The sequence below is a fragment of the Podospora pseudocomata genome (genome assembly GCF_035222375.1).
Source record: "Podospora pseudocomata strain CBS 415.72m chromosome 1 map unlocalized CBS415.72m_1, whole genome shotgun sequence".
NCBI lineage: Eukaryota > Fungi > Ascomycota > Sordariomycetes > Sordariales > Podosporaceae > Podospora > Podospora pseudocomata.
In genome coordinates this window covers 7,727,525-7,754,448 of record NW_026946363.1, presented here as the reverse complement: position 1 = coordinate 7,754,448, position 26,924 = coordinate 7,727,525, and the positions used below count along the sequence as shown (strand labels likewise).

Sequence of the window (26,924 nt, the reverse complement as noted above, 5' to 3'; positions counted from 1 at the left end):
AAGCCGTACTTTGGTCAGTCTTCCCCGCCACGCCAATCTCGATTGCCTAACGTGTGTGATAAGCGAACGGGACAGACAAGCGAGCGGGACACTTTTTTCGCGACGCGTCTCCTGTTCACAAAACATCAAATTTCTCCACAAACTATTATGGCAACTCCTTCCTACGAAGCCAGGATGAACTTAGCCCTCGAAGCTATGCAAAAGGATAAGAAATTAAGTATCCGAGCTGCAGCAAATATCTACAATGTCGAGAAAACAACCCTCCATAACCGACGCAACGGTAAACTTTCACGAAGCGATATTCCAGCCAATTCGCGTAAGCTCACGGACCTAGAAGAGCAAACGCTTGTTCAATATATAATTGAGCTATGTGCACGCGCATTTCATCCTCGGCTTTGTTACGTGGAAGATATGGCCAACCGATTGTTGCGCGAACGCGACGCGCCCCCTGTTGGTATACGATGGGCTCACAACTTCGTCAAACGCCAGCCAGAACTTCGGACGCAATTTACGCGTAAATACGACTACCAGAGGGCTAAATGCGAAGATCCAAAGATTATCCGCGAGTGGTTTGCCCTTGTATATAATGTCAAGGTCAAATACGGCATCCTCGACGACGATTCGTACAATTTTGACGAGACTGGGTTTATGATGGGCATTATCGTCGCCATTATGGTCGTTACAACTTCTGATGGCCGTGGTAAGGCCAAACAGGTCCAGCCTGGCAATCGTGAGTGGGCTACAGTTATTCAGGGAGTGAATGCTCTGGGTTGGGCTATCCCACCATTCATCATCTTGGCCGGGCAATATCACCTCGCCAATTGGTATCAAGAATGCAACCTCCCAGCCGACTGGCGCATCGCAACCACTGAGAACGGCTGGACTACCAATGCAGTAGGCCTAGATTGGATCAAGCACTTCGATTTCCACACGGTATCTCGTACGAAGGGCAAATATCGGCTGTTAATCCTTGACGGCCACGAGAGCCACCACTCCGAAGAATTCGAAACCTACTGCCAGGAGCACAACATTATTACACTATGTATGCCTCCGCACTCCTCCCACCTACTTCAGCCATTGGATGTTGGCTGTTTTGCGCCATTGAAGAAGGCGTACAGTCGCCAGATTGAGCAGTTGATGCGGATGAACATCACACACATCAGCAAGTTGGAGTTTCTTTGTGCATTTAGAGAAGCGTTTTTTGCTTCGATCACAGAAAAGAATATCCAGGGAGGTTTTGCTGGAGCTGGCCTTGTGCCGTACGACCCAGAGAGGTTGCTTTCTAAGCTGGATGTACGGCTCCGGACTCCAACACCCCCATCCTCAAGGCCGGGCACGGCACTACCTTGGCTCTACCAAACGCCACACAACCCTCGAGAAGCAAACTCACAGTCAAAGCTTATTAAAACTCGCATTTCCAACCATCAAGGCAGCTCTACCACCTCCATGCTAGCCGCTGTGGACCAGTGTACTAAGGGAGCAATGGCAATAATGCACGAGGTGGCCCTTCTCCGTACAGAAAACTCTTCGCTACGTAAGGCCAATGAGGGGCTTAGTAAGAGACGGAGAGCCAAAAAAACACGTGTGAGGCTTGGAGGGTCACTTACTGTACAAGAGGCACAGGATCTACTGGATCAGAAGGCTGTGAGCGAGCAAGTAATCCAGGAAAACCGACAGAATGGTGGTGGTGCAGGGGGGTCTCGTACGAAGATTCAGTGCTGTGGTGTGTGCGGCAAGCCTGGCCATAATGCACGCACGTGCAAGGAGGCTGCAGAATCGTCTGATTCATCAATTTCTGATAGAGTTATTGTGGTTTCCTAGTGTTGTGGTTGTGTAATTGAGGGTAGTTGTGGTAGGGTAGTAGAAAGTGTCCCGCTCGCTTGTCTGTCCCGTTCGCTTATCACACACGTTAAGGCTTGTAATGCAGAAGGAAACACCTGGCAGAAAAACTAACGTGGGGCCTTTATGCGTTCTTTATTTCCTATAAACGAATGAATTACAAACAAATAGCCAGCTAACACTTAGACACTTCCTTCTCACTCCCATTCCTACTCCCACTCCGGCTATCAGGTCCCAGAAGCGCATCTCCAGAATACTGTGACTGTCTGTCTTCAGGGATGCTGGGAAATCCCCCTGGCACACCCAAGAAGAACTGGGGCGATGGCGGTGCCTTCGCCACTGACACCTTTGAAGAGACGGACACTGTAACCTTGACACCATATTCATCCTCCTTGAAGCTATCCTCCCCGTCTGTGTGATCTGTTTCTCGTTGTCGTGAGAGGGCTTCCTCCCTTGCCTTTGCCTGGCGCTTGCGTCTCATGATAATGACATAAATGATGGGTAGGGCAATGGCTAGTACACCAATGGGGACCACCACCCCAATCACAATCTTCTTCCAGTTCGAATTTGGTTCATCCTCCTCAACAACGGTCTCCACGCCTTCTTCTGAGTCTGGAGCAATTGAAGACTCAGACACACACTCACTGCCCTCAGCACAATAAAGTCTCGAGGAAGGAATGCGTGCGCCGGCCTTGTCAAACGGGACAATGGTGGGCTTCGTGGCAGAAGTCCCAGGCTTGACAGGAGCAAGGGCGATTTCCTTGTTGACTGCATCAAACACCATGTAGGTTCGTCGCAAGAGGGCGCTGCCAATGTTGAACTGTCCGCTGTTCGACTTTTGAATTCCAAAAAGGCAGGTATTTCTATTGAGACTTTGAGGGTTGGTGGCAACGGCAATCTCCCAGTTCGTGACTTCCTGTGGGACGATGAGATCTGCGAGGGGAACATTGAGAACGGGGCCGTCCGGCCCCTCGAGCTGAAGGCGGAGATTGAGCTTTGTATTCTTTGATCCAGCATCACACGGAATGGTGGCCCTCTCTATAGTCGTATTCCAGGTCGCGCCGCTTGCAGCGATGATGGGATCGGCGAGTTCACGGGGCAGGATCGAAAAGGATTCGGCAGGGCTGAGGGAAAAGAGCAGCCTGATTTCGTCAAACTTGAGTGCCTCTTTCGAATCGTCAAGCATTTTGATGCTGTTCAATAAGACGGCGAAGGCGCTGGGAAAGATGTCGTAACCTCGAGCGGTGTTGAGGCGTATCAGCTCGCCCTTGAACCGCGATTTGTCGATGGCACCTAGAAGCAGAGATCCCGATGCTCCGTCCGCACTGTTGAGCCAAATGCTGTATGCTTGGGTGACAATCTTTCCAGAAGATACCAGTCGATCCACAAAGTTGGGATAATATTTGGTTGAGCGGCGGGGGTAGGTCGTGGTGCCATCATTGCCGAGTCCAAGCATCCCGATCCATTGATTATTTGTGGCTGAATTCACCAGGCCCATCGGGAAGTTGTCGAGCTCGACATCACCCATCTTTAGTGTATCGGTGAAGTTGCTGCCACGCACGGTGAATGTGCTGGTATATGCCGCGTCGAACTGGTAATTCACCGTTTCTGCTCCATGGAATGTCGACGATTTGGATTTAGTGAATGCCCCCCATTTGCAAGCGGAGCCAGAGAGAACATCAGTGGGATGAAAGCCACCTGATAGCAGGTTGAAGCCTTGCGAACAAGGCATGGCCTCGTCGGCGTTGGGAAGCCATGTGTGAGGCGAGGACGGTGACAAGAGAAGCGACAGTGGTTGTGGGGGGGTCCCGACGGTGACGTTGACGATGAAGACGTGCCCTGACGCCGAGACGGGGACAGTTGCTGTTTTGCTATCGATCGATCTGGCGATGATTCTCTCACGGGTAAAGGGGAACAAAAGATGGGCAGACGTCGCCGTCGCAAAAAGAAAACATTGCAAAAGTAAATAAACGAGTGACATGCTGCGCTAAAGGCAGGCGTTATTTTCCCATCATGGGAATTCAAGAAAGCGTGCAAAGATTGAGGAGCTGCAAAAGTAAGAGTGAAGTTGCCTGGACCTTGAAAAATGGAGAACCTGCCAAGCCAATTTCCGGTTCATCAGGGGCTTGTTGTGCTCGGAGCAAGCGCCGCCAGGGGATGCCAGAGACCCCTGCTACGCTAGACCAAACGGGCCCGACCCACAGCTTTACTTCTCGAAGCAGGTTAGAGTGAGTGGAACCTGCAGCTCGAGCATCCATCAGCATGATCTTGACGCCGATAGCACGTAGCCAAGAGAAGCTTATCATCAGGCCGAGGGAACCAAAATAGAGAAACGGCATGTATTCGGCTTTCTGCCCGTTGAATGATCTATTATTCCATGTACGTATTCAATGAGCACTATTGTCCTACCAGTATAACCAACCCATTGTAGTTCCTCAATCATCACGCAATCCAAAGACAAAATCTGGCAACCTCGGAGCGCATACTGTTGCTGCCTTTTTACGCTTCACGGCGTCTGTCTCCTCGTTCTCCATTTGCTCCCAGAGCAACTTGGCTTCAGCCAGGATAACAGCAAGCAAGGGATCTCCTTCAAGTTCCTTGGGAATTGTCACTGCAGGCATGACGCGTCCGGGTTTGTTAGAGCTGTCACTGTCCTCGTTCTCGTCAGAGCTTGAATCCAACGCTGCTCCTGAGATGTTGTCGCCCCCAGCCTCGATGTCACGAGTACCCCCGGCCAACATAAGCAAAGACGAGATGAAGAGCTCTTTGATATAAGCAAAGCTGAAGCCATCCGTGAGATCTGCTATCACAGAGCACAGTTCCACGGGGAAGGCAAACGCAGGGGAATCTAGCACTTTCTCGCGCCAATGGTGACAGTAAGCCATCCGCAAGGCGTGCTCCGGAACTTTGAAGTGGTATTTACGGTCAAAGCGGCTGGGTCGTTTTGTGATAGCCGCATCGATCCCTTCAAGGTGATTGGTCGAGCCTATCATTAGGATGCCCTCGTTGGAGTCAAGTCCATCGACCTCGTTGAGGAAGTAGCTGCGTGTCTTGTCCTCGACCAGGCTGTCGAGGTCCTCAAAGATCAGAAGGCATGGAGCGACGATTCGTGACTTGGAAAAGATTTGCTGCATGGCGACTTTTGGGTGCGAACATCCGTCGAGCGATTTCACGTACATGGCGGGGACCGGAGGATTGCGTGCCGCCAATGAGTTGATGATTGCCTTGATAGACACGGTCTTGCCATTTCCCGGTACCCCATGAAGAATCACACCGCGCTTCCATGGCACCCGGAGTGTCTTATACAAAGACTGATTGTTAAAGAAGGACTCGACATCTTGAGCCAGGCTCGACTTTATGCTCGGGTCAAGAATGACATCGTCCCACGACGCTCCAAGAACACTCCGGTATAACTCCTTATCCTTCATCCACTGCTGGTTGTCAAAGACCCATATTTCATCGTGCATCTCCTTCGTCCACTTCCCGGCTACCAGAAGAAGTTCATCGGTCTTGAGATGGTGGCCATCAATGTCCACCGCGCCGTCCACGGAAGGAGGTGTTATCACATAGAGAAACCGTATGACCCGGCTCAGCAGGTAGTCCCTGAATGACAATTCATATACCAGGAATTGGTGGCTTTCCCAGTCGTATTTCCAGGCACCAAAGCGTACCTCATCCTCAAGTTTGTCATTGCCCTTTTCGTATCGAAGTTTCGGGGCCACAAACTTGCGAATAGCGTCGTAGCCACGTGGACGATCCGGGGTTTTGGTTGCGTAGCCGGCGTCAGCGAAACCCAAAAGATCACAGGACGATGTCTGTGTGCGTGTAACATGGTGACCTGGGTATGCAGCGCTGAGCAGTTGGTGTACCTTGGTATCGGTGCTGATGCGATCTCGACTTGCATGCTCTGTCCAGCCTTCAAAGGCCAGAGCAGGGTTTTCGTTCTTGTCAATGGTGTCCATGTTGTTGAGGTTGAAGTTGGATGTAATATTGAGTGCTTGTGTCGAGGAATGAGTGGTCTCCTTATACTTCCTCTAACACGGCTCAGAAGGCGGACGTCTGCTTTTTACCCCACACCAAGAAGCTGCCTGTTCTTGAGCCCATTCTCATTGGTCTTTTTATTCCAAGAGCTGTTGGAGCCTAAAGCATTGGTCACCAGGCCATCAAGCGGCGATCCTGATTGGCGTCAAGATCTTGGTTTATATTCCTCCTTGGGTACATAGGTACATGTATCTGCAGTAGCTTCTTCTCCATCTGATTTTGTACATGATAGGCTGAGCTTCTCAACAGACCAATTGATAATACCAAATAAAGTTGGGCTGACGGTCGATGGCGAGCTGTGATTACAGGAACATGGAACGGCTCAAAAACAGTAGGCACATGTAGATATGATCAAGTTCGCTCATACTCGTGTATGTTGCTTGGTCGACTACAGGCCGAAGCAATTGGCATAGTATGTGACCGTGGCACTCCAATCAGAAAAGACGCCAATGACTCCCACATCCTGAGCCAACACATGTAACAGATTGTACACATCTCCCTCGCCGTTGGTCACATTGGCCACGCTTGCATAGTAATATCCTCCTCCGCTGCCGTCACCAAGCCAACCGCTCCTCTCCAAGCTCCACGTAATGATGTCGAGTTTCTGTTTCTTGGCTTCGATGGCATAGCTGCTGGGCACAATCTTCCCCTTCTTATCAACGGTGACCAAGTAGGGCAGAGGAGGAGCGACAATCCTAACACCGGCCTTCTTGTACTCCTTGAGCCTCGCGACAGCAGAGGGGAATGTACCTGGCTCATCGCCGCTCTCGTCCAGCAACACGGCTTGCTTTCCCCATTTTGGCTCAGCCTTTAGCCAGTACAGGACATCGTCATACACAAAAGATTGTGGCCACACCCTCTCTGGCTTGATACCGGCCGCCTTGAACTCATCAATCATGTGTTGGGCATAGGCCGCCTGGGTGTAGTTGCCGCCGTTGAAGGGCATGGGCACCTCGGGGGCCTTCAACTCAGGCGTGAACTTGAGACCGAGATCGTCAACCAGAGAGATGAATTCCTTGAGAGTAGGCACCTCGCTGCAGGTTTTGGCGTAGAGGTCGGTCCTCCAGCTTGCTGTGCCACCAAGATACTCCTCCGGGGTTGTTGCTTTAGGATCCGAGGCGTCCATCTTTGCACAAAGCGTCTTGATCTCTGCCAAAGTGAAATCCGAAGTGCAACACTTGGCCTTAGCAGGCCTGTCCCCAGACGCAGGCTGAAAGGGGGTGGTGCACTTGGCATTAAGTTCAGGGAGAGAAACGACGTTGGTTGTGGTGTGCAAGTCACATTGGGCATGGCGGCAGACGAGTTGAAGATCTTTGGTGAAGGTGACATCGCATTCCTGAATGCCGGCTCCCATTCTGGTCTGTTTAGGGGCTCAAGTTAGACAGCTTCTTCCTAAGGGGTGAATGGGCAACACTGACACCAGCAATAATTGAGTCGTAGGTATGCTCCGGGAACTGAAGGGTGCCACCGCCACGGTGAGAAATGCTCCAGTCGCTGGGCTTCATCCTCTTCTCTGAACAAGAGGCGAGCTTCTTCTTGAGAGGCCCCTCGTCCATCTGATCCACGAGCCAGTAGGGGCGCGGTCCGAGAGAGATCTGCTTGATGGGCGACACCTTGGGTGTCTTCTTGCCATTGTGCCTGTCGCTAGGGGCGGCAAACACAGTGGAAGCACCGAGGCAAAGGATCGCAAGCTTCTGAAAGGTCGCCATGGTGGTGGTTTGGCACAGGGGAAACAAGGTACCTGGGGCGAGTAACTATCACGTCTGGGTGGGAGCGGGGAGATGATCTTTATGAACAAGGCGAGTCCTTGCCACGTGCTTGCACAAGACAGAGTTGCATCCATCTTTCCGGGGTCTCGGTTTTGCTGCGTCTTGGAGTTTCCATCTCTTCCTCCCCGATGGCAAGGGCCGTCTACACGGGATCCAATAAAGTGAGCATTCACAGCGTTATCGGCATGTCTCCCTGCCACATCGTTCCCACATATATCGACGACGGTTGAGCTGCTTCCTTTTCCAATCTAGCCCGGTAAACCCGAGGTGGGGGACGGAGAGCGGACGGTTCCATTTGCAAGGATAAGCTCAGAGAATGCTACAGTCAATTAAATGCACATTCTTCTGCACGTGTCAATCGCGTTGCATCGTCGCCAAGCACATAATGCAGGTGGGACGGATGAGAAGATTGATTGGCCAATCCTTCGGCCAAATGCACCTCCTGGGTTGGAGACAGTTGAGGAAAACGCAGAGATGAAATACCATGTCGGTAAAACACCAGAGTCTGGTCATGTTCAGCTTCTTAACTTTCACTCATGTGGAGTGGGTACCTATCTTCGAATTTTTTCCCTCGAAGTGCATGCCGCAATAAACAAACGATGTTCCAAACATTGACACTTTTACACCCTACAAAGTCGACCATTCTGCCTCCACAAAAGCCCCCCTTCTCCCTCAATCTTCCACTCTTCACTTCCCGGGGTGGTCGGCGCCCAAAATACACCCCAAGGATCTCGAGTCTTCTTCACCCTGACAAGCTTTGAATAATTGTCCCCATAGAATGACTGTTGCCAGTTCGGCTCATGAGGATCCCCTTCATTGAGGTAGCTCCCTCCCCCTGGCGTTGCCTCCTTGAGGGGCTCCATCAGTTGTGTCAGAGCAAGCTGGGCTGCAATGACCTGCTGATCAGTGGCTGTTCCAAGATTGAGCTTGCTGAATCCGAATATGTCAGCGTGCATGACACTTTCTCTCCATACGGGGTTGACGCCTGCTGGGTAAGGGTGGCCTGCTGCTTCGAGCGTGGGAGCCATGTTGAGTCCATGAAACGTATACCCCGCTTCAACCAATACTCGTGAGGCGTTCATGGCTTTGGAGAATAGGACAGGATCAACGTATGCCGCCCGCGGGAACAGACGAGAAGCAAAATATCCACCTGCACCTGGAGCACCGCCTGCTCCGGTCGACGATTGGCTGCTGTAAACCTGGGTGCGGACGGTGATGTTTGCAACAGGTATCCCAAGGCCGTTCAGCTCATCCAGGAGAGGTTGAGTAAAAGCAAGTGCTTCACCTGGAGACAAACCCGGCATCTGCACCTGGACTTGCATGGCGAAGCCAGGACCAGAAGGCAGTCCATTTGTCCAGAGATAACCCCCTGCATCTACAACAGGAATTGCAAAAGCAAAGATAGCGTTGAAGCCTAGCCAAAATGCAGTGCTGTTGGTAATGGTTGGATTTGAGGAGGGGCTCAAAGAAGGTGTGTTGCCGAGATTGAAGTTGAAGGACGTGATGGTCAGATTGATAGCAGGATGGGCTTTCACAATGGCCGAGGTTATCACTCCATATGTGCCTTGGTTTGTCTGTTAGCTTCGGTGGCATACGTTGTGCAGCAGACGCAAAACACTCACTGCCTCCACCCCCTCGTAAAGCAAAGAACAGATCCTCGTTTTTGGTCGGGTTTGCCGTTACATATTTTCCGTCGGCTGTCACAACCTTGAGCTCCAAAACCTGGTCTACTCCTAGGCCATACTTGGATGATAAAGGGGAGTGGCCTCCACCCGATATCCAACCTCCGTAAGACCCAATGGTTAGACAAGAAGCAGCAGGTAGAGTGATGTTGTGCGCCAGTGCATATCTAAACGCGTCATAGACCTGTAGTCCAGCGCCAACCCACGCAGCAGGACCTCGGTAACGTCCTCCGGGTTGCTTATAATCTGATATGAACTCAAAACCTCTCAGATTATGGGTCCAGATGCTCAGAGATCCCGCACCGATGTTGCGAGCAAGAAAGTCATGACCCGTGTTTCTATGCGTCAGTCAGCAGGAGGCGCAGACACAGATGCAGACGGCCAAGTAAACATACTTGATTATCAGCCGAACGTTATTTTCTCTTGCAAAATTCACCGCTGACTGAACATGCTTCGGTTGTGTAGCATTGACCACGTAAACAGGATAACCTCCCCTCGTACAGGTGGCATTAGCTTGAGGGTTCCTCACGAGGGGGCATGTCAAACCCTGAGGCCAGGTCCCTTGAACAGTGACCGGATCATCAAACCAGAAAGTGCTTCGACTAGAACCATTAAACAAAAAGTTGCATGCCGTGGTGTTGAAGCTTGCTGAAGTCGGATAGCACACCGAGGCTGGGGGGGAAGGGTTGAGCAAAACCCCACCTAGAGTGCGATTTAAACTGGCCCAATCCGAAACAGATGGCCACGCGGTTTCTCCGGGGAAGGCTTTGCAACGCGATGTTGGTTTGGTGGATGGTCCTCGGCTGCCCAAGATCCCTGAAGCCACAGTGTCGATGTCGACATCTGAAAAATGGGAGTCATTCGGAGGTTGACCTATTGCCACCTGCGCGAAAAGCGTGGCAGTGATTATCGCAGTAACAGACCACATGCTGAAATCTTCAAGTCGGCTCTGCACTGATTTCCAGGTTGTGAGATGCTGTGACAAATTAGCCCTGTGCATCAGCTCCTTATACATGGCGTTAGGACCATTCCCCAAGTACCCCGTGGCTTACAGCATGATCTTGTAAGCTGATTGCAACAATGGCAGGACACATACCAAGCCAGCATAGGCCATAAGCTATTTGTAGAATCATGAGGGTTGTACACAATGGTTGCCTCTGTCACTTTCGATACACGTAAAGTAGAGCTGAGCTACCAATGTAACCCCTCTTGCATCTGTCCCGTGCCTCCGGTGCCGGAACCGATGCATGGGATTTGTCTATTAGGAAGGTATATTTACAAATGTGACGATCGACACAGGTATTCCTGTAATAAGCCGATGCGGTGGACAACCAAACTGTGTGGCTGGGCTTTGTGGTTCTCTTTCGGCGACGACTTTTGGCTCCGGTGATCAACAAACAGACAAGAAGAATGAAATTTTACATCTCAACCAAAGAATATACACGCCTGGTTGTTAGTCCTTCTCAAACTTCAAACTCTTCTCAAACTCCTTTTCAATCTTTGCCAGCACCGTTCTCGAATGCTCCAACTTTTCATCATCCACACTGCCAAACCTCACCCACCCATCATATGCCATCCTCGCATATCTTGTCGCATTGAACAAATCCCCATTTGCGTAATGCAAGTTTGCCAGGCTATCATGATACTCAGGCGCAAGGGGGGGAACCATGTCCCACTCGCTAAACTCATGCCACTCGCCACTCATGACAATGGCATCCTTGAAGAACCCTTCGGCACGCGCGCTCTCAATACTCTCCTTGAGACTCTTTTGGCGGCGTCGATAGAACTCTGACTCCTCAATCTCATTCTTCGTACCAGTACACAGTTGACACTTGCAGTCAAATCCCCAATGGTCTTTGAGATACTTTCGTCTTTCATCACGGACAGTTGTGATGGGCACATCTATCACATATCAGTTAGCAATATGCATGTGTGTTGGATACCCTATAGTCCAGCACTTACAGCTCATCAAGATCTCCTCTCCCGGCTCGATGGCTACATGGGCCATGATCTCCATTGTCAACCTCCTCTCTGAGAACCTCGAGTGAACGTTTGGTCTGCAGCCATGGTTTATCCTCGCAGCCTCAGCAAACAGGCCGACATGCATTTGCTCCCCGTCTTGCTCTCCAATCATGACCGTATTGGCATTCGGTCCCAAGATGGCGTCCACCTCGTACTTTTCTGCTCCTCTCGACAAACCCCTGACCTTGGACCTCAATTTATCGGGAAGCTGGTTGATGGCTTGCTTGAGCATCCGTCTCCTATGATGGGGCTGTGCGGTGCCCAAGAAGCCTGTCCCAATAAGTAGTGAAGGGTAGTCAGACATGACAATCTCTCCACGCTTGATCTTGCGCTTAGCAACAACACCCAACCCTTTTCCTTCCACCGGGACAATCTCGTAGGCAGGACCGAGATTCTCGCGGCGCTGCACCCCAAGCGGAGGGGCCTCATCATCAAATGAGCCAACACCGACAATATGAGATGTTGTCAGTGTGGAAGAAACCAAGCTGATGCCATGGCCATTGCGAAAGGTGGTCGAAGTGAACAGGCAGTCGATTCTTGGGACGGTTGTATTGTCTTTTGCTGGAGGTGAAATGCACTTGGGTGGGTAGTCCCACGCGATGGCATTGGAGCTTTCATCGGACAGGACGCCAATGTGCCCTGGAAGGGGACAAACCGGTAGCAGCGCAGCTGTTTCCAAGCGGCCTGCTGGATGATGAGGACATTGCTGTTTTGCAGAGGGAAACCCAGTTGCTGTTGTTTGTTTCGCCTTGCCTGCCGATGCTAGAAGGACAAGAGATAAGATGCTTGAAAGTGCCATTGTGACTTGCTTGATGTCAGGTGAAATTCAATAGACACGAAGACACGAGCGGCTGGATAGGACATTATTATCAAATATCAGAAGTGCAATCTGTCCATAGTGGTTCCACAGCGGGAGCATTGCTAGACACAAATATCAACCTTGTGCTAGCTGAATGCTTCACGCGGCACCAAGGCAAGGTAGTATATCCGGCGGCTATTTCGCTACCAACAAGACACTGGCAATGCGACCCCGAGCTACTCAAATAGGAAATGTACGCTGTTGTATTTCTTCAGCTACTGATCATTCATCACCAGACAAAAATACAGAAAGGCTATCATAACTCATAACCATTGACCCAAAGTTTTCCGGTCATGTTTTCAACCCCCTTACCCCTGGTATGAACCTTGAAAGTTTCCCTGAAACCCAGTGGCAAAATTGAGTTCTCCACTAAGCGGAGCATACACCACAGGGCTGAGCAACTTGTTGAACTCTTGATCCCAATTCAGGTTCTGGGCCTGCTGTTGAAACTGATAGCCAGTGCTGGAGTGCAGCTGGTTTCCATCCCACTCGAGACCTGCTAATGAGCTGTAGTCGAGATTGGTAGAATCAAATCCCTCCCCGCCGGCCATTTGCTGATATGGGGACGTCGGATGCATCCCTGTGCCCAGGTCAATGCTTGTTCCGGTGCCAGTCGACATGGCAGGGGTGGCGAGATCGCTGCTGCTCAAAGTATCCCACTGCGCTGGTTGATCTGCCGGGATTTGCAATTGAGGAATGTCCTGCGGCGGACCATATTCGCTGAGTGGCATTTGGCTTTGGCGGTAAAGGCTCATTAGCTTTGGTTGGAGACCGACCATGATGTCTTCCACCTTGGATCGAAGTCTGTCCTCAACATCTCGGGATTCGCTTTGAAAGAGCACCTCGAGCTCACGACGAACAAGAGTTGGCATTTCTCTTCTGAGAAACGTTGCATAATCCTCCAGATCGCTCGAACCAGAACCCAAGCCCGAGGCAGGGGTAGCGTTATCGTCGTCCTGGTCATCGTAGTCTGTGACTTGTCAGCGCGAGAACTCGGCGCGGAGTTTGGTCGAGGGGGTTCACAGACATGGTGTGGGGACAGAGTCCGGATCATCGTCTGGAAACAGGATCATGTAGATCTCAACCCATTTATCTTCATCCGTCATGTTTGGCTGGGCCTTTTTGCGGCTTCGTAATTTCTTTTCCTGATCCTTGGTGAAGCCTTCGTGTGGAATCCTGTTTTGCTGCATGGTGCACGGCGGGTCCTGTTGGAGATGGTTTTGAAGAATAGTATCTTCCTCAAAGGTGTCCCAACAACGAGGACACTGGATTGGGAGCCTGTGTCGTCTGTAAAGATGAGTCCTGCTGTCTGGTTAATAAAAGACACCACGAGATCGACGTCGAGGAAACTACATACTTGACTCGATGAACTTCCTCCCATCCCGGGCCCGGGCAAGACGTCCATTTCTGATATTTGCGAGGGTTCCGCTTGAAGTAGGGACAGGCAAACTTGTTTCCGCTTCTCATCAGCCCGGCGGGGCTATCAGACGTGGCTCGCCGTGCCTTTTTGCGTCTCCCGTCGTGGTCTTCGGGTGGCTCCACCTCGGCTTCACTGAGATGCCGCCTTGCAGTAGCATGCGTAGCAACATCACCTACCGTTTTGGGAGATAATTCTTGCTCTGGAATAAACGAATCTCTCGGAAGTTGAGGGGCGTTAAAGAAAGAGTCGACACTCGGGATCGATCTAGACGCAGCAGGCGGCCCTGGTGGGAAGTTGGGTGCGCGAGGTTGCGGAGCCGTATGAAGTTGTCGCGACTGTGGCATCTGTGAGGATACAGTGGGCGCTCTCGGACTGGGACGGCCAAACCCAAAAGGAGCCGAAATACCCGAAATTCTGCGTGAATAGACCTCTTCATGGCCAAAGTGAGGCTGCAAATCAGCTGCTGTTGGCCCTTGCAGCTCGTCATCCAATGATCGCTTGGCATTCCTTTTTGCAGAGGATGGTGGTGATGGGTGATCCCCTGCTGGCGGCGAAGGGGCCGGAGATAGAGGCAAGCTTGGGGCGGGTGCGATATATGGTGCTGGCGTTTGCGTCGGTCTGATGGAACGAGAAAAGCTTTGGGAAGGCCGCTGAGTAGATGAAGGTTCGATTTGAGGGAAATTTGTCATGACCGAGGCCATAAACGGCATGCTCGCCAACTGCAATGCGCCAAAAGAGGTGGCCGGGAAACTAGGTGAGGCCGCAGAGGGTTGAGATTTGGCAGTTAGCATGAGCGAGGCAAAGTCTTGTTCAGGCTCAGCACCGGGGGCTGGGGCAGGAGGTGGAGGAGGAGCTGCAGACGTTGAGGTTGGCTTCTTCGATTTAGACAGGTCAGAGAGCTTCATAGGCTTGGGTACTTCCTCCTCCTCGGTGCTCTTCTTTTCCTCCTTCAGAGTCTCTTTGCCTTCCTGCTGCTCTCGAGGCTTGTCCGCCGTAGGTGTCTTTCCCTTCTTGGGAGCTGCTGGCAAGTCGGTGACACTGAATGCCTTCTCAGTTTTGGCGAGACTGGCGAACTGAGTCAACTCAGTGATTTTGGTGTCGAGGGAAGTACACAAGCTCTTCATGATGTGGTCAATCATGTCCTGCTTGGGATGTGCAACTGTCTGCTCGACGACCGTCTCGTCACCCGAGCTCCAATCCTCCCGGTCGTCTGGTGAGGCCGTCCTTGTTTTTGCGGCTTCATCTTGGCTATTGCTAGCTGCCGGCTCGTTTGGAGAATCATTTTGCCGGTCTGATGTGGAAAGCTTTTTGATGCCTTCGGTGATCGAATCGGCCAGGTCAGTCCCACTTTTGAGAGCGGGAGCTTGCGCTGTTCGGGCAGGCTCTGGTTCCGGTGATGGCTTGCCGGCCAGGCCGAGGAGAAAGCTCTTCATCGCGGCCCGAGTCTTGAAGCAGGTAAAGATGCTTGATGAGATGCTGAAAGGTTATGACTTTTGCTGTCGTTTCGAGATCGGGTTATCACTGTTTGTGTCGTTGGGCAGATGTCAAAGTGGTACGCAGCGCAACCCCGCTCCCATCACCCGCCTTATCGATAGCCATTCTCTGATTGGGACGAGACCATAACGCCCAGGGTTAGGGCTGAGTGATGACGTTGTACCCAGTGGTCCAGGACAATGTGGGCGGGCGGCTCTTAGCGGCCTATTATTGGGTTGCACTTGGGCAGGCCTTCCAGGTTGCTCCGTCTTACTACAGGGCATGTCTGCCTGCGATGTCGCAATGTGATTGATCGCTATCAATGTCCAAACAGCTCCCGCTATCCGATCATATTATTCCAGCTCTGTAATGGTTGTTTTATCTTCATTCTATGCGCGCTTATTCAAACTCTTATAGCACCACGGTCCCTCTAACTTACCGCCGCTGGTAAATTACCTGATTTACGGCCCCTCGATCAGGAACACCTGTGGTCAGCCGTGCCCACCGTTTGGTTTCCACCTTTGCCGTTCTATATCCTTGTCATCACATTGCATGTTCACAATGGGGCAGTTTTACGAAACAATTCCCGAGTCGCTTGTCAAATGGATACTGGCCCAAAAAGTGTTTTGGGTGGCCACCGCCCCTCTGTCGCCGGAAGGACATGTCAACATATCTCCTAAAGGCGGCCCCTATTTCGGCATCCTCGACACCAAGACTTTCTGGTACCTCGATCTCAGTGGTTCCGGCAATGAGACCATATCTCATCTGTACGAAAAGAATAACGGACGGATAACCGTCATGTTCAACGCATTTGAAGGGCCACCACGCATCGTCCGCCTGTTCGGCCACGGCACAGTGCTCGAAAATGGAACAGACTCCTTCAATACTTTTGTCAAAAAGCACGAGGTCAGGCTCCTTCCCGGAGCAAGAAGCATAATTCTTGTCCATGTGCACCAGGTTGGGAGCAGTTGTGGCTTCTCTGTCCCTTATTTCGAATTCAAAGATTGGCGAACAACCTTGAACGAATTCTTTGCGAGGAAGGCCGACAGGTTTGACAAGGGAGATTCCAAGGAGAGCATAGAGAAGTAAGCGTACCTCTTTCCGTAACCGTTTTAAAGTATTTCTGACGAAAAAAAGGTACTGGGCGCTCAAGAATTCGGAAAGTGTAGATGGTTTGCCAGGCTTAGACATTGCCAGAAAGACAGCCAAGGAAGACGGGATTGTACCTCTCACCAAGATGGTAGGTGCTGGCGCCACACATGGAGGGCAGAGGACACGGAAGCAGCTGTCGTTTGGAGTACTGCATCTTGCCCTTGTGGCGGTTATTGCCTCCTTCGCCACCGTATTTTTGCAGCCGTGTTTGGCGAGCTTTTGAAGAGTCTGGAGAGCACGTTTCAGCATTGATTCACTTTACGGCAACACGAGTAAGCAACGTAGTGCGGATGAGAATGGCCTATTGGAGGTGGATGCAAGTCAGGATACAAGCAATTGCGGCATGTGAATTGAAGTTCCAGATGGGAACTGGACACGATAAACACAAGAATGCAATACACCGGAATGATGCCTGGGCTACAAGAGTTTTGAAGTATTGCCACAACGAATAATAACAACAGCAATCGGCCTAGTGTACATTACTTTTTAAGGAGTATTCAGCCAAATTCGTGACGTCAGATAAGATAAAGTACCATCCGTGGGGGCCCTTGAGCAATTTCCAGGGCACTGAGCCCAGCGCTCCGGGTATATCTATACATGTTTTCCCCTCCGCATTGTTCCAGGGTCCTTGTGGTTCTGTCCCATTTCCCCAGAACCGTTTAAATTCACAACCCGACTCCGAACCAAGATGTCAGTCTACGTCGTCACCGGAACAAACCGCGGTATTGGGTTGGAATTCATCCGCCAACTGTCACAAGACCACACCAACATCGTTGTCGCTTGTGTCCGCTCCCCCACCTCCGATGTCGGCAATTTGCAGTCCGTGATCGAGGAATCCAAGAATCACAATGCCATCATACTGGACTGCGATATTTCCTCAGCAGAGTCGATCAACCGGTTTGTAGAAACGTTGGGAAAGCAAAAGATTTTGGCGGACCAAAAAGTAGACTTCTTGATTCACAATGCCGCTCTGAACCTCAAACCAGAGATGAACTCGTTGAACCTTGAGCCTGATGTTGTCCATCAAATGATCACCGCCAACGTTCTCGGTCCGGCTCTCCTTACTTCGGCATTGCTCACGGCCAAACTGCTATCGCCAAAAGTGAGAATCTTCCACATCTCTTCGGGTTTGGGAAGCATGGCTGTGAGTCTTGACCACAAGCCACGACAGAGTGCAGGCTACTCCATCAGCAAGGCTGCTCTCAACATGCTTGCCGTCCACCAAGCAGAGGACATCAAATCGCACCTCCCAGGGGCAGTTGTGGCACTGGTGGATCCGGGCTGGGTGAAGACGGACATGGGCGGGAAAAATGCCATATACGAGCCCAGTGAGAGCGTTGGCAATATGCTCAAGATTCTGCACGACCTAAAGGAGTCAAACAATGGGGAGTATTTTCATCACTCTGGCAGAAATGTGCCCTGGTGAACCTCTGGGCGGTTTAAACAACGTTGTCCATGGTCGTTTTCCAGCTTTAGTTATCAATTCTTATAAACGACTAGGAAAGCTTGCCCGTGGTTACCCTGCATTGCTTACATCCAGAAAGTGACACCCAGCTGGAAAAGCCCAATTACTATTCCAGCCACACCCACATAGCTCGCCCTTCCAGCCGCTCCGCTTCCACCACATGGGTTCTCCAAGGTGCAAGCAGCCGCCAAAACACCCTCTGGGGTCCTGAGAGCAGCGGCGCGGTCCAGATACCAGTTGCCAATGTCTGTCAGATTGCCTCGCTGGTCCAGCATGGCCATTTCCTCCCCTACATTCGACTTTGTTTTTCTAAAAGCACCAAACCACGAGTACCGTGCCACTGCCTGGTGCTCTTCCAAGTACTTTAAACTTTCGTTGAAGAACTTTTGGGTTTCGGCCTCGTTCTGGTCATGGAAGCCATACTCAGTAACCCAAAGAGGTTTTTCGGGAAATCTATTGCCTCAGCGTTAATCGGCGTGTTACTAGTGTAGGGGCAACGACACATACTTTGACTGCCACTTTCCAATGTTGTCCTTCAAGGTCCCGAAACCGCCGAATGAATGAAGTGGCACAAAGTCAAACTCGCACCCGTGTCCATCATTCATCTTGGAGCAGTTCTTCAAGAAAGGATCTACCCACCCTCCTCTCGGGTCCGAGACGGTCGGGAAGCCGACTTTGATCCCGTGTTCTTCCCTGAGCGGTAGAATGTTGTTGACCCAGGTCCTCGCGGCAATCTCGGGGGTCATCTCACTGCCTCCATATTCGAAAGACTGGTCAGGCAGGTTGAAGGTGAGAACGTGAGAGGGCTTTCGCTTGGAGAACTTCTCGGTCAAGTTGCCCAAGAAGTATGTGTCTGTGCCGTTGGGGGTGTAGGCGCCCCACATGCTTGGGACAAACTCAAACTCGGATTGAGAGAAGTTGGCATAGGCCTCTGTAACATCGGGTGCAAAGTTCCAGTACCATGACAGCGGCGATGAAGGATCGGACCAGATAAAGTCATCTCTGGGGAAGAATTCGTTGGGCGTGGAGACAAGACCGCGTTTGGGGTTCTTCTTGACTGGAACTGCCGCAGGTGATTCTGTCTGGCCCAAAACAGGTGACAGCAACAGTGCCGAAATGGCGATAGAGGAAAACCGCCCCATCTTGAGATTGAGCTTTGCTGAAACGAACGAAGGTAAAGGTAGATTGTGGTCTACCGGACCATGTGATATCGACAGAAATGCGATGAAAAACGCTTGAAGGGTGTCACAGCAACAACAACGTGGGAAGTGGACCTTCTTGAGGGCTCAGCGGGTAATTAAACGCCACGCGCCACTGAGAAAACTACAGCTGAAAAGGGTTATTGCTCAATGGCAAAGGATTCGCTAACGGTGAGCTAGTGTCAGCCGCAGCTTGCCAGTGCTTACTTCAGGGGTACACCTCATGATAAGGAGCCATCGCTGACTGAGATGAGATGCTGACTTGTCGTAGTATTCCAGGTTGCTTAAATTCCGTCGGGGTTTATCCATATGAGTCTGTCTTTTAGGCGAGCTGAAAAGAGACTTAGGACCATCTCAGTGAGCGACTATGTTAGGAGCAAATAGGAATTGGTGATATGAGGATATCTAGAGGACAGAATTTGTGACGGGTGCAAAGCTGAAAGGATAGATTTGAGATTGCAAGTAGGGCACTCGCAGAGGAGGACATTGTACCTAGACTTCAACTGTTCAGGATAATGGTCCTCCATGGGCGGGAACGCAGGATACATGCATAGATAGGACTCTCTCACTGCCAACTGTCGTTACTACTATGTACATATGGATCAATTCAAGGACATACTTTACAAATGGCAACTCTATGAACATTCCGGTGCGTGTATCCCGAAACGCTTCACTCATAGAGCCAAAACAAATTTTGTTGCGGTGACTCGAGGTGGTGATGACTTGGTGGCGCCTGCCGAATGCAGTTTAGGTCCAACGTGCCCTGAACCGAAAAAAATGACGTCGATTGTGCCTGGCGCTCCTGCAAAATTCCTAAAGAAAAATGCCCGGCCAAGTCAGCAACCCTCAAACTTCCAATTTCCATTAACGAAACTCCATCCAACATCTACTTGTGCATCTCGTAGCCGGAATGGAGGCATCAAAGGCACGGCCCGTCCGCATGACTCGGCTGGCCGTCAGGGGTTTGCCAAGATGGCGGCGAACGGTAAATTACGTTATGGGATTGTCGTGAACATTGGACAGCAAACAATTAGCCCGCTCTAGGCCCACTGCCACTGTTTCCTTCCAGTCGCATCGTGGCTTCCATTTTACTTGTATTTCGACTGCTCTCCTCGAGCCCTTTTTTCTTGGGAGCTGTCCACACCCACGACTGAGCACTAAACCAATGCATCTTGACAACAGGTGACACAGGCACGCAAAGGCGCTTCGGAATGGGTCTGGGAACCGAGCGCAGACTGCTCGACAACAACGACGGTGGCTTGAGTGACGACCCTTACTTGAGCGACAGCGACGATCCCGAAGCATCCGCTATCCTCTTTGACGCCGACTACGACCACGACGACACCGTGGCGCCGCTTATGCTAAGGCGCCTCGTCCCGCGCGGAGGACAAGGAGGAGGCGGCCCAAGTCGAGATGATGGCGGCGACAACAGCGGAGGACATGGTCAGAGTGCCTCGTTCCTGCCCAGGCCCGACCCTGCCATGCCCGTATATATCACGATTCACCGAATTCGCCGGCTCGTCATTGCCGCCGTCAATGACAACTACACGCTCGAGGAGCTGAGGGCTCCACGGCTGGACAGACTGGTTGTGAGGCCACTGGTGGACAGGCTGTACAATCCCAATGATCCCGCCATCGTGTACTCCCTCCTTGCGAACCGTGTCCAATTCCTGCGTCCCCGCGCCCACGAGCTTCTTCAACAAACTGTCAACGAATCCCGTGCCACCCTCTGCGAACTCTTAGCAATCCGCATCCTCCGCCGCTTCCACGAAGATCACACCGGTCGATCTGGCCTGTTGTTGCTGGCCCACATTCTCGTGTCCGGCTTTGACCCCTGCGACGCAGCCCCTGAAGTCATCCGCGCACGCCGTCCACAATGGGCTGTTCAGGAACGAGGCGGCCACGAACGAAAGTTGACAGGTCTCGAGCTGGCCATCATTTCCGAGTCCAAGCTGTTCATAGGCTCCCCTGCCTGTCAGCGCGTCGTCGATGCCGTCTACCGTGGCATAGTCGTGTACACCCCCCTCTCGTTTGTCGACATCTTGCCCGATCACTACAAGCACCATCCAGTCTCCTTGTACGAACCCCGTCGTGCGGCCATTCTCAACCACCATCGCCTGATCGTTCCCCGGATCCGAAACGGCATCGAGCTCCTGCACTTTATCGTTCTGCTTGTCCTTTACATGCTGACGGTGACACACTATGGGTTTGGGAAGCATCTGGCCGGCCTCCATGTCAACACGTACGAAACGCTCTTCAACGTGTTTGCCGCGGGGTGGGTGTTAGAGCAGTTTGCCGCCATTGTGGAACATGGATGGGAAGTGCACGCGCAGAACCTGTGGTCTTTCCTCGACATCACCTTTGTGTTCATCTATGGGGCGTACGGGCTGGTCAGGACGGTGGAGCTGTTGATTAGTAGCGATGCGTTCTACGCCATGCCTGTACTTTGCACGGCTGCACCTGTGTTGCTGACGAGGATTGCGTTTACGCTGATGCCGGACAACATTGTGTTTATTGCATTGCATGCCATGATGAGAGACTTTACTCGGCTGACGTTTATCGCCATTTGGTGTTTTGCCGGTTTTGTGATGGGCCTTTTGCTGCTGGCAAGGACGACGGGGGATGAAAAGCTGGAGGGAAGTGTGACATGGGCCACCATCACAAAGTGGCTCTTGTGGTACGTATCATTCGTCGTGTCTTGCGTGTCCTGCGTGTCTTGTTTCGCTGTACTGACATGGGTTAGGATTTGGTTCGGTCTTGATGGTACCGGCATCGAGCGCGCCTCTGACTTCCACATCATTCTCGGTCCGACCCTCATCATTACCTTTGCCTTTCTGGGCAACACTCTCTTCCTCACCATTCTCGTCGCCATCCTGACCAACACCTTCTCCAAGATCATCTCCAACGAGGCGGCCGAGATCCAGTTCCGCCGGGCTGTTCTTACCTTTCAAGGCGTCAAGTCGGATGCCATCTTTTCATACCCCCCGCCGTTTAACCTCTTGGCTCTTCTCATCATGCTGCCGCTCAAGTGGTTTGTTGGACCCGTAGTTTTCCATCACGTCAACGTTGCCGTGATCAGAGCGGTCAATGCACCTTTGCTGTTGCTGATTGGACTTTGGGAGCGGCGCAGGATATGGGGTGGCAGAAGGGGCCGCAACAGCAGGTGGCGGAAGTGGAAGTACTTTGCGGGTCTGAATCCGCATGGTGACATTCAGAATATCTTCAGCGCGGAGCCACCACCGGAGGTCATGGATGCGCTGGAAAAGATGGACGTATTGAGCGATATTGTGGTTATTGATAGGGAACTGGCCAGTGCGCGATCTCCCCGTCCATCGAGTGCTAGTGGAAGCGGCAGTGGGACGCCACTGTCTTCGATTAGTGTCAGGAGGAGGAAGATGAGCGATAGCAGCAGCCTAAGAAGGTTCGAGGGAGCCGACAGATGAATTTGTTTTGTATAAATGTAGTGGTTAAAAGTTAGCACTGTTCAAAATAAAGGATCTTTAATTCCAGAAACCTATTGCCTCCCTTAAATAGTCTCCTCTCGCATCCCGCCATACCTACTATCAGGCATTCATGCACAGCTGCTCCCTACTGAAACCGAACCCTCCGCTGCCTCTCCTCCCCCATTCCTTGCCTCAGAATCTCGATCTGCTTCTTGATCTCCACCCACAAGATCAGCTTCTCCAAGTCGGTGTCGTCGCCACCACCATTGCTATCAGGGACATCAACGCTGACCCAGTCGTCCTCTGATCCCACCTCCAGGGCGGAGCCAAGATCTAACGTCTCCGAATCTCTTGCAATGACAAGCAGCGCCGCCACAAACGCCTCTTGGATGTAGGCGAAGCTGAAGCCGTCCGTGATCTCGGCAATAGCTTTGCACAGGCTGTCGGGAAACTCGAGGTCTTTGTTGCTCTTCAGCTTGCCTTGCCAAAATTTGCAGTATGCGACGCGCTGCTCCAGATTGGGGTCCGGAAAGAAGTACTTTCTGTCGAATCTAGAGGGACGTTTCTACCATCTTGTCAGTTATACACTCAAGCGGTCAGCCAAGACAGGACAGATACTCACCGAAAGGCCGGGGTCCAGTCTTTCCAGATGGTTCGTGCTGCCCACGATAAAGATGCCATCATTGCTCTTGAGACCATCAATCTCGTTCAAAAAGTAGCTTCGCACGCCATCTGTCACCAGCGAGTCGAGATCCTCAAAGATCAGGTAGCAAGGCGCATACTGCCTTGCTTTGGCAAAGATCATGGAGATGGCGTATTCAGGGCCGCCATACTAGTGCTTCTTAGTCGATGTCACCTTTCACTCTATTACACGGGAAGAACTGACCGAAACAAAGTTTCTCACGTACAACGACGGCACCTTCTCCTCCCTCTCACTAAGCGTCTTCATCATGGCCTTGATGCTGATCGTCTTTCCGTTCCCGGGAGGACCCCAGTAGATAAGTCCTCTTTTCCAAGGCACCTTGAGCCTTTCATACTGGCCCCTGGAGGCAAAGAAGCTCGTGTGGTCGTCAATCAGCGCTTTCTTCATGTCTTCATCCAAGATGACATTGTCCCAGCTCGACTTTTGGACGCTGTCAAACAGCTCCCTCGACTTTTGCCACCACCCTCCATCGAAGACCCAGATCTCATCCTTGAGCTCAAACGCCGAATGCCCCGCAGTCATCAACAAACTCTCAACCAAGTGGACCTCGGGAGGAGAAGACAGAATGTAGTAGTTGACGATAGGGGGATAATAACTCGATCCGTCTCGACATTCAGCCAGATACACAATGAACTCTGCACCCTTGTAACGATACAGGAATTTGCCAAAGTGCAAATCCGTGGCAATGCCCCCTTTGGAACCGTCCAGTCGCCTGGCGGGCGGGAGGTAATAGTTCCATTTCAGGTCGGCCGGAAATACAGAGGACTCCGGTTCCACCTGATGGAAACTTGCGACATCGTCAGGGACGTTGGAGGCATAAGCCAGAATGTCGACATTGTCCACGGGCACGGTAGTCAATTGAAGTGAAGGGTACTGGCGCTTGAGAGACGCAGCAATGACAGCGTCGGAAGAGATACGGGGAGCCGATGTGTGCTGGAAGAATTTGGCGGTGGTCCGATCTGTCGAATCGTCTGGGTGTCCGCTGGCGCCAGTTGATTGGTGCTGTGGCTGTTCACGGCGGCGTTGGGCCTGGGAGAAGAAGCTCGGGGAGAACTTCCCAAACCGGTCGGGGAAAATGCCGTGTTCCATCTTTTGGTCTCTATGTCTGTATGTCGAATCGTGATTCTAGCAGCAAAGGCATAGAGGGTCAATGGAACGGAGAAAGGAGAAAGGAATGCAACCTAGAACACGGATGAGTTGTTGTTTTGTCAGTCCCCAATTGGAATTGCGTACGTCAACAAGTGCGGGGAAGCTACTGCTGTGCCACAACAGAAGGTGAGACCGGTGATTCCACTTCCAGGTTCATATTAAACTCGGATGCCCAGAGACACTTGCCAAGTACCGAGCCCTGTGACAGCACCGGGCCGGAGATAAGCAGGCAGTAGCATAGCAACCAGATAGGGGTGTGACGCTAGCATTGTTGACATTTGACCCCTGAATCTGAAAATTACCAACATGCAAAGGACAACGATGAAAAAATTATATACATATACTCATACCGACAATTCATATCTCCCCGTCTCTCCAACTTCATGAAATATCCGACAATTTCGAGGTTTCTTCCCCCAAACTTCATTCTTCACTGACTGGCTTCTTCATTCTCCACCTCACCCTAATATCCTTGCTGCTGTAACACTATCCCAGCTTCGATGAGGAATTAGTCGTTCCGGAAACGATGGACGAAGTGGTTGACACACAAGTTGACCCCGAGTTGCGTCGAATATGCACGTTGACTGGGCTCTTGGGATTGGGCAGTTCCAAGCTGGTCAATGATATTCCGTCCGACGACCTTCGACGGACATGTACGCTAACAGGACTCTGGGGCGTTTCCAGATGCGCTCCGGAGACGCCCGAGACCGAGCCTCTCCATGATGTTGTGGGACGGTGGCTGTTGACAGAACTGGGTCTAGATGGAGTCCAGCTGCCTGTCATCGCGGCCGTTTTGGTAGGGCTCCCGGTCCTGAAAATAACCGAAGCGGTGGGGTTTCCTGATCCAGCAAGATGCATCCTTTCGTGTCTTTGAATCTCTTGTTGAACTCTGCTGGGCGTGCTGCTGGCTGGCCTCTCGTAGTGCACTTTGCTTGGGGCGGCATTGCCGCTAGGCGTCGCGGGTCGCTTTTCTTTTTTGATGCCCGTACGCAAGACTTGCATCAACGAGATGAACTCCTTGCGATCTATGGCGTCAACCCACTGTTCTACTCTGACAGGATAAAACTGGGTGCCGCATCGAGACACTGCTCCAAGAAAGTCAACCTTGAGCCGGGCTTCGTCGACATCCTTCTCCCACTCAGGGCCCAAGAGCTGTGTCATTCGAGATTGATAAACCTCGCGCAGCCGGGTCTGGTCATACTCCATCAGGTGGATCCAATAAAGCTCCGTCTTTCCTTCATTGTCCAAGTGGTCTTCGTCAGAAGTGGAAGAAGCTGACGGGCGCGGAGCCAGATTTGTATAACTGTCCCTGCTGGGCTTCTGCTTCCGGCTTGCGCCTCGAAGGAATGCAGGCATCTGACAAGCCATCCAGCGTGGCATGGTCGATACACATTCCCTAGTAGCGGTCAGCATGTTGACACAAAAGAGCTGTGATATGGAAATAATACATACCATCCAATCGCACCTGTTATGCGGCCATTGTCGTCTACAAGAAGGTTCTTCAACGAGAGATCGTCGTGCCAAAGCACGGTATGCTCTGGCGGGAAAACCAAGGAAGGGAATATTTTATGAACCATTCTTAGCAGTTTGCGAGCCAGCCGGAGCACCATTTCGGCATGTTCCTTGTCGTCATCAGTCTTGGCTTTGGCAAGAGCATTTGTGTGCTCCGTGATGATGAGGTCAAGATAGGCTCGAAGCCAGTCATGACTGGATTCAAAGGGGCCACGGGCCACAGGGTAACTGGAGCGTGGCCCAGAGAAGAAGACGCTGTCAACAATGGGGCCAGGCGAGGGTGTGACTGCGGTGTTGTAGTCGGCATTCGGGCCCGTTCCCAGCGTTCCAATCGATCTGAAACCCTGACCCAGATTGCCGCAGCGGAGCAGCTGGGTATGGAACTCTGCCACGCGCTTGGTAAGTATCTCTTTCTGGGTGTCAGTCATCTTGCGCCAGCGATAGTAAGCTAGCCTGCCGGGCATCATCTCCATCAGGAGCCATTCGAACCCAAGCTCATTGTTGACAGTCTCATCCCATGCAATGACTTTGGGCACGGGAATGTCGGTCATGCGATGCACCAGTCGCAGAGTGAAGACTTCGCCGAGGGTCTTGTTCCCGGGGTCGACGGGGAGGGAGATGCGGATGATGTGCTTGCCGCGGATGCTGTCGACGGCATAAAGTTTGCTGAACTCGCCATTGGCATGCAGGTGGACGTTGCAGTCGACAGTGTGGTTGATGTTGAGGGCACGGCGACATACACGCTCGACGGCTTCGATGTCGGGTTGTCTGGTCCACCTCGCGACCGGGCCGAGACCATTGTCGTCCCAGGCAAGACCATCCCGGGTCGGGTGCCGCATTGTCGGGTCTAACGGCGGGGCCCCCAGTCAAGGGAAGACGCGTCTTATGAGACGAGTCGTCGCATCACGCGCAAGTGAGCTGTCTGACGTTGCGGGGCGGCGTGAGCAATGCGCCAAAGTGCCGGGTTTAGTGTTGTTGGTTTCCTCTGGGCTGTTGCTGCGATTCCAGCGGAGAAGAGGGCCGTCTGTGGAAAAAAATAACAAAATAAATATTGGCGTCGCACGACAACCAGACCTTGACGGCTGTGCACTCTTTGTGCCAATTGATAATTGATTGGGTTCGCGCTCTTGGCAGCCGCCGAACCAGTGAAAAAAAGCAACACGAGGGTGGGACTCTTGTTGATGTCAACATGCGCC

General features: G+C 51.9%; 12 protein-coding genes across 12 annotated transcripts; 3 read left to right on the top strand and 9 right to left on the bottom strand.

Annotated features, from left to right (window-relative positions):
• Positions 1-2,014: 2,014 nt before the first annotated feature.
• On the bottom strand, positions 2,015-3,820 carry QC762_124660 (uncharacterized protein; the record flags this gene model as incomplete). The annotated part of the gene is made up of 1 exon (XM_062886883.1): positions 2,015-3,820. The coding sequence occupies one exon, from the start codon at positions 3,818-3,820 to the stop codon at positions 2,015-2,017; it is 1,806 nt and encodes a 601-aa protein (XP_062750044.1).
• A 454-nt stretch (positions 3,821-4,274) lies between these two features.
• QC762_124650 (uncharacterized protein) lies at positions 4,275-5,801 on the bottom strand (the record flags this gene model as incomplete). The annotated part of the gene is made up of 1 exon (XM_062886882.1): positions 4,275-5,801. One exon carries the CDS (start codon positions 5,799-5,801, stop codon positions 4,275-4,277), a length of 1,527 nt encoding a protein of 508 aa, XP_062750043.1.
• Positions 5,802-6,268: 467 nt separating this feature from the next.
• On the bottom strand, positions 6,269-7,589 carry QC762_124640 (uncharacterized protein; the record flags this gene model as incomplete). Its single annotated transcript, XM_062886881.1, has 2 exons — positions 6,269-7,240; positions 7,299-7,589. 2 exons carry the CDS (start codon positions 7,587-7,589, stop codon positions 6,269-6,271), a joined length of 1,263 nt encoding a protein of 420 aa, XP_062750042.1.
• A 680-nt stretch (positions 7,590-8,269) lies between these two features.
• QC762_124630 (uncharacterized protein) lies at positions 8,270-10,445 on the bottom strand (the record flags this gene model as incomplete). Its single annotated transcript, XM_062886880.1, has 3 exons — positions 9,727-10,445; positions 9,272-9,669; positions 8,270-9,213 (listed from the first exon to the last, which is right to left on the bottom strand). The coding sequence occupies exons 1-3, from the start codon at positions 10,344-10,346 to the stop codon at positions 8,270-8,272; spliced, it is 1,962 nt and encodes a 653-aa protein (XP_062750041.1). The 5' UTR covers positions 10,347-10,445.
• Positions 10,446-10,774: 329 nt separating this feature from the next.
• On the bottom strand, positions 10,775-12,152 carry QC762_124620 (uncharacterized protein; the record flags this gene model as incomplete). Its single annotated transcript, XM_062886879.1, has 2 exons — positions 10,775-11,233; positions 11,294-12,152. 2 exons carry the CDS (start codon positions 12,150-12,152, stop codon positions 10,785-10,787), a joined length of 1,308 nt encoding a protein of 435 aa, XP_062750040.1. The 3' UTR covers positions 10,775-10,784.
• Positions 12,153-13,231: 1,079 nt separating this feature from the next.
• QC762_124610 (uncharacterized protein) lies at positions 13,232-15,178 on the bottom strand (the record flags this gene model as incomplete). The annotated part of the gene is made up of 2 exons (XM_062886878.1): positions 13,570-15,178; positions 13,232-13,514 (listed from the first exon to the last, which is right to left on the bottom strand). The coding sequence occupies exons 1-2, from the start codon at positions 15,063-15,065 to the stop codon at positions 13,232-13,234; spliced, it is 1,779 nt and encodes a 592-aa protein (XP_062750039.1). The 5' UTR covers positions 15,066-15,178.
• Positions 15,179-15,388: 210 nt separating this feature from the next.
• On the top strand, positions 15,389-16,480 carry QC762_124600 (uncharacterized protein; the record flags this gene model as incomplete). Its single annotated transcript, XM_062886877.1, has 2 exons — positions 15,389-16,190; positions 16,243-16,480. The coding sequence occupies exons 1-2, from the start codon at positions 15,658-15,660 to the stop codon at positions 16,478-16,480; spliced, it is 771 nt and encodes a 256-aa protein (XP_062750038.1). The 5' UTR covers positions 15,389-15,657.
• Positions 16,481-16,945: 465 nt separating this feature from the next.
• Positions 16,946-17,683, top strand: QC762_124590 (uncharacterized protein; the record flags this gene model as incomplete). Its single annotated transcript, XM_062886876.1, has 1 exon — positions 16,946-17,683. One exon carries the CDS (start codon positions 16,946-16,948, stop codon positions 17,681-17,683), a length of 738 nt encoding a protein of 245 aa, XP_062750037.1.
• A 104-nt stretch (positions 17,684-17,787) lies between these two features.
• QC762_124580 (uncharacterized protein) lies at positions 17,788-18,864 on the bottom strand (the record flags this gene model as incomplete). Its single annotated transcript, XM_062886875.1, has 2 exons — positions 17,788-18,175; positions 18,230-18,864. 2 exons carry the CDS (start codon positions 18,862-18,864, stop codon positions 17,788-17,790), a joined length of 1,023 nt encoding a protein of 340 aa, XP_062750036.1.
• Positions 18,865-19,747: 883 nt separating this feature from the next.
• On the top strand, positions 19,748-22,546 carry QC762_124570 (uncharacterized protein). The gene is made up of 3 exons (XM_062886874.1): positions 19,748-21,598; positions 21,665-22,375; positions 22,483-22,546. The coding sequence occupies exons 1-2, from the start codon at positions 20,133-20,135 to the stop codon at positions 22,362-22,364; spliced, it is 2,166 nt and encodes a 721-aa protein (XP_062750035.1). The 5' UTR covers positions 19,748-20,132; the 3' UTR covers positions 22,365-22,375; positions 22,483-22,546.
• Positions 22,510-24,156, bottom strand: QC762_124560 (uncharacterized protein; the record flags this gene model as incomplete). The annotated part of the gene is made up of 3 exons (XM_062886873.1): positions 22,510-22,929; positions 22,987-23,196; positions 23,251-24,156. The coding sequence occupies 3 exons, from the start codon at positions 24,154-24,156 to the stop codon at positions 22,510-22,512; spliced, it is 1,536 nt and encodes a 511-aa protein (XP_062750034.1).
• A 546-nt stretch (positions 24,157-24,702) lies between these two features.
• On the bottom strand, positions 24,703-26,924 carry QC762_124550 (uncharacterized protein; the record flags this gene model as incomplete). Its single annotated transcript, XM_062886872.1, has 2 exons — positions 25,669-26,924; positions 24,703-25,612 (listed from the first exon to the last, which is right to left on the bottom strand). The coding sequence occupies exons 1-2, from the start codon at positions 26,565-26,567 to the stop codon at positions 24,703-24,705; spliced, it is 1,809 nt and encodes a 602-aa protein (XP_062750033.1). The 5' UTR covers positions 26,568-26,924.

Bases quoted from the DNA above. Each gene is read 5' to 3' on its own strand.
- QC762_124570 (XM_062886874.1), top strand. From the start codon at position 20,133: ATGGGTCTGGGAACCGAGCGCAGACTGCTCGACAACAACGACGGTGGC. The intron at 21,599-21,664 runs GTACGTATCATT...GACATGGGTTAG, and splicing joins ATCACAAAGTGGCTCTTGTG to GATTTGGTTCGGTCTTGATG.